A 2,336-nucleotide genomic window follows, 5' to 3' on the forward strand; every position below is an offset into this window, starting at 1 on the left:
CCATTCTTTATCTCTCAAATCCCTCTCCCTTTGCAAATCCTAAGGCCCTATTTAGTCTAGAGGAAAAAAATTAATGAGATTGAGATAAGAATTCTAAAATGAGTATAGGATAAAAATAAGTAAGGAAAAATTATATTATTCGGCAAAATCCTAAAAATTTAAATTATTAAAGGGGGGAAAAAGAAAACATGTCTTGTGAATAAAAAAATGAATTATATGATAAGCCCAAAGCTATTAAATTGCACAAAAGCGTTGATGCTAAAGCCCAATGTTTTTTCGTAAAAAAATTAAAAGAAATGGAAGCCCAATCTATGGCCCAAAAAGAAAGCCTAATCTTCACCATCTTCTTCGGCAGTCCTTGCTGATTGCTGTCTTCTCTCCCAATCTTCACGCATCTCTCGCACCTTCTTCCTAATCTCTTCAAGCCTGCGCTTCTTGTGTTTCAGGTCAGACATATTCGTCTCCACAAGTAAGTGAAGACTTTAGAGGGTTCTGGAGACTTCACATCATGGGAAGCCGATTGGGAAGGAGAGTGGTTCACTTTGCAAATCTACCGATCAAGCTCCTCATGCCATCTTCCTTCACCAACGTCACAGAAATTGCGCTGAAGACCATCCCTTCTGCTTCCAAAATCGAGATCAAGCGAGTCCTCGAATCCCTATATGGCTTCGACGTCGAAAAGGTGCGAACCCTAAACATGGAGGGCAAAAAGAAGAAACGAGGTGGTTTGTTAATCGCGAAGCCCGACTATAAAAAGGCCTACGTAACCCTGAGGAACCCGCTCTCCATCTCGCCGGATCTTTACCCGATTCGCATGATCGAGGAGGAGAAGAAGCGAGCTAACAAGCAGTCCAAGTCGAGCGTCGTTGAGGATGGCGAAACCAAGAGGCATTGGCTTGATCAGAGGAAGGAGAGCGAGAGGTTTAAGCCTGAGAAGGTTTTGAACGATAGAAGGACAAGTCGTGCTGATGGTGCTGCCAAGTTTCCCTGGAGCAGCATGAAGTCTGGTACCTTCAGTGCTAGGTAGTCTAAATATATATAGGAAACATTTCTTAACTTTTGAAATTTGAGTGCCCAAATGCCGGTTTCCAATTCTGCTGGTGAATGATGATCTCTTCACCCCATTTCAGAATGGAAAACATATTATCTTTGGTTTTCTGCAGTTAGTGGTTTAATCAATTATGATCATGCTGTTGCCTGATGAATAAAAGTGTAGGAGGTTATGCTATTTGACATCCTAGGATTGCATTGGTTTCTCACCAGGAACTTCCATTCCGCATAGTTGTTAGATTTGTAGTAGAGTATTCAATGATTTCAAAGTTAGATTTTTTGAGTGAAGGATTGAGAAAGATAAATTTCAAAGTTAAATGAAAAGAGTACTTCATAGGAAGGAACATCAGTGTGGCAAAACAGTGGATTGAAGATTTAATATCTTAAAGTTTGTGTATGTTTCTAACTCTCTATACTGCAGACTCTACAGACTAGTTATTCTTATTCAGGTATGCCGCCTCTTAATAATCAAAGAAGAAAGAGCAGGGTAAAAATACACTTTGATTGAGTGCTCTAGTCTGGCAGCATGTTTCCTATTTATTTTAATTGATTATAGAAGGCAAGGCATTGCCTTACCTGCATTTTCTATATTTGTTTTGCCCACAAATAAAGGCACATTTAACAATTTACAAGGGATTTCTGGCCCATTTATTAAGGATTGAGGAATTTATATTTTATATTGATCACACAACAACTGTTCATGATCACTTACTAATAAGATTCACACATCAACAGTCAGATTTAATCCTATGATTTCGTAAATTATGAGTCAAATCATTGCTGACTGGACCAACCTGTATTACTAACAACACTTTATATTGATGTTGATTGAGGTACTCTTTTTGTTCTTCTGGCGAAATAAGACTGGCTTGGTGCAAAGATACATTATGGGCTAAAAGTGCTAGAGCCGGTCTCAAGAGTTGATTTTGGGCTTTTTGTATTTCAAAATTAAAAGTTAGTCCAGTTGGTAATGAATACCTTGACTTTAGTGAGTTTTCAAAAATCAACTGGACTAAACTTGTTATACTAAAAAAAAAAAAGGGAGTGTATTTTTTTTTTTGTTATTGGCCAGCAATAAATGTGGATATTAACTGCTCCCTCCAATTTTGAATGTCGGGGCTGATAAATTTGTTGTTATCTTTTTTATCTGTATCATTAATTAATATTTCTCCAAATTATTCATCTTCATTATCTAAACTAGATTAATGCGAGGAGTATTTTAGAATTTTTTTTATTCATAATAATTAACCATGAGTTAGTCCATTGTTATGAACTCTGATTCTTGT

The 2,336-nt window shown here is 37.1% G+C and overlaps 1 protein-coding gene across 1 annotated transcript; it reads left to right on the forward strand.

Annotated features, from left to right (window-relative positions):
• The first annotated feature begins 364 nt into the window (after window positions 1-364).
• LOC129315926 (uncharacterized) lies at window positions 365-2,091 on the forward strand. The gene is made up of 2 exons (XM_054960088.1): window positions 365-1,023; window positions 1,884-2,091. The coding sequence occupies exons 1-2, from the start codon at window positions 509-511 to the stop codon at window positions 1,972-1,974; spliced, it is 606 nt and encodes a 201-aa protein (XP_054816063.1). The 5' UTR covers window positions 365-508; the 3' UTR covers window positions 1,975-2,091.
• The last annotated feature ends 245 nt before the right edge of the window (window positions 2,092-2,336 follow it).

The sequence above is a fragment of the Prosopis cineraria genome, unplaced genomic scaffold (genome assembly GCF_029017545.1).
Source record: "Prosopis cineraria cultivar Desert tree isolate PC_DT_omini unplaced genomic scaffold, ASM2901754v1 PC7, whole genome shotgun sequence".
In the NCBI taxonomy this organism is placed as follows: domain Eukaryota; kingdom Viridiplantae; phylum Streptophyta; class Magnoliopsida; order Fabales; family Fabaceae; genus Prosopis; species Prosopis cineraria.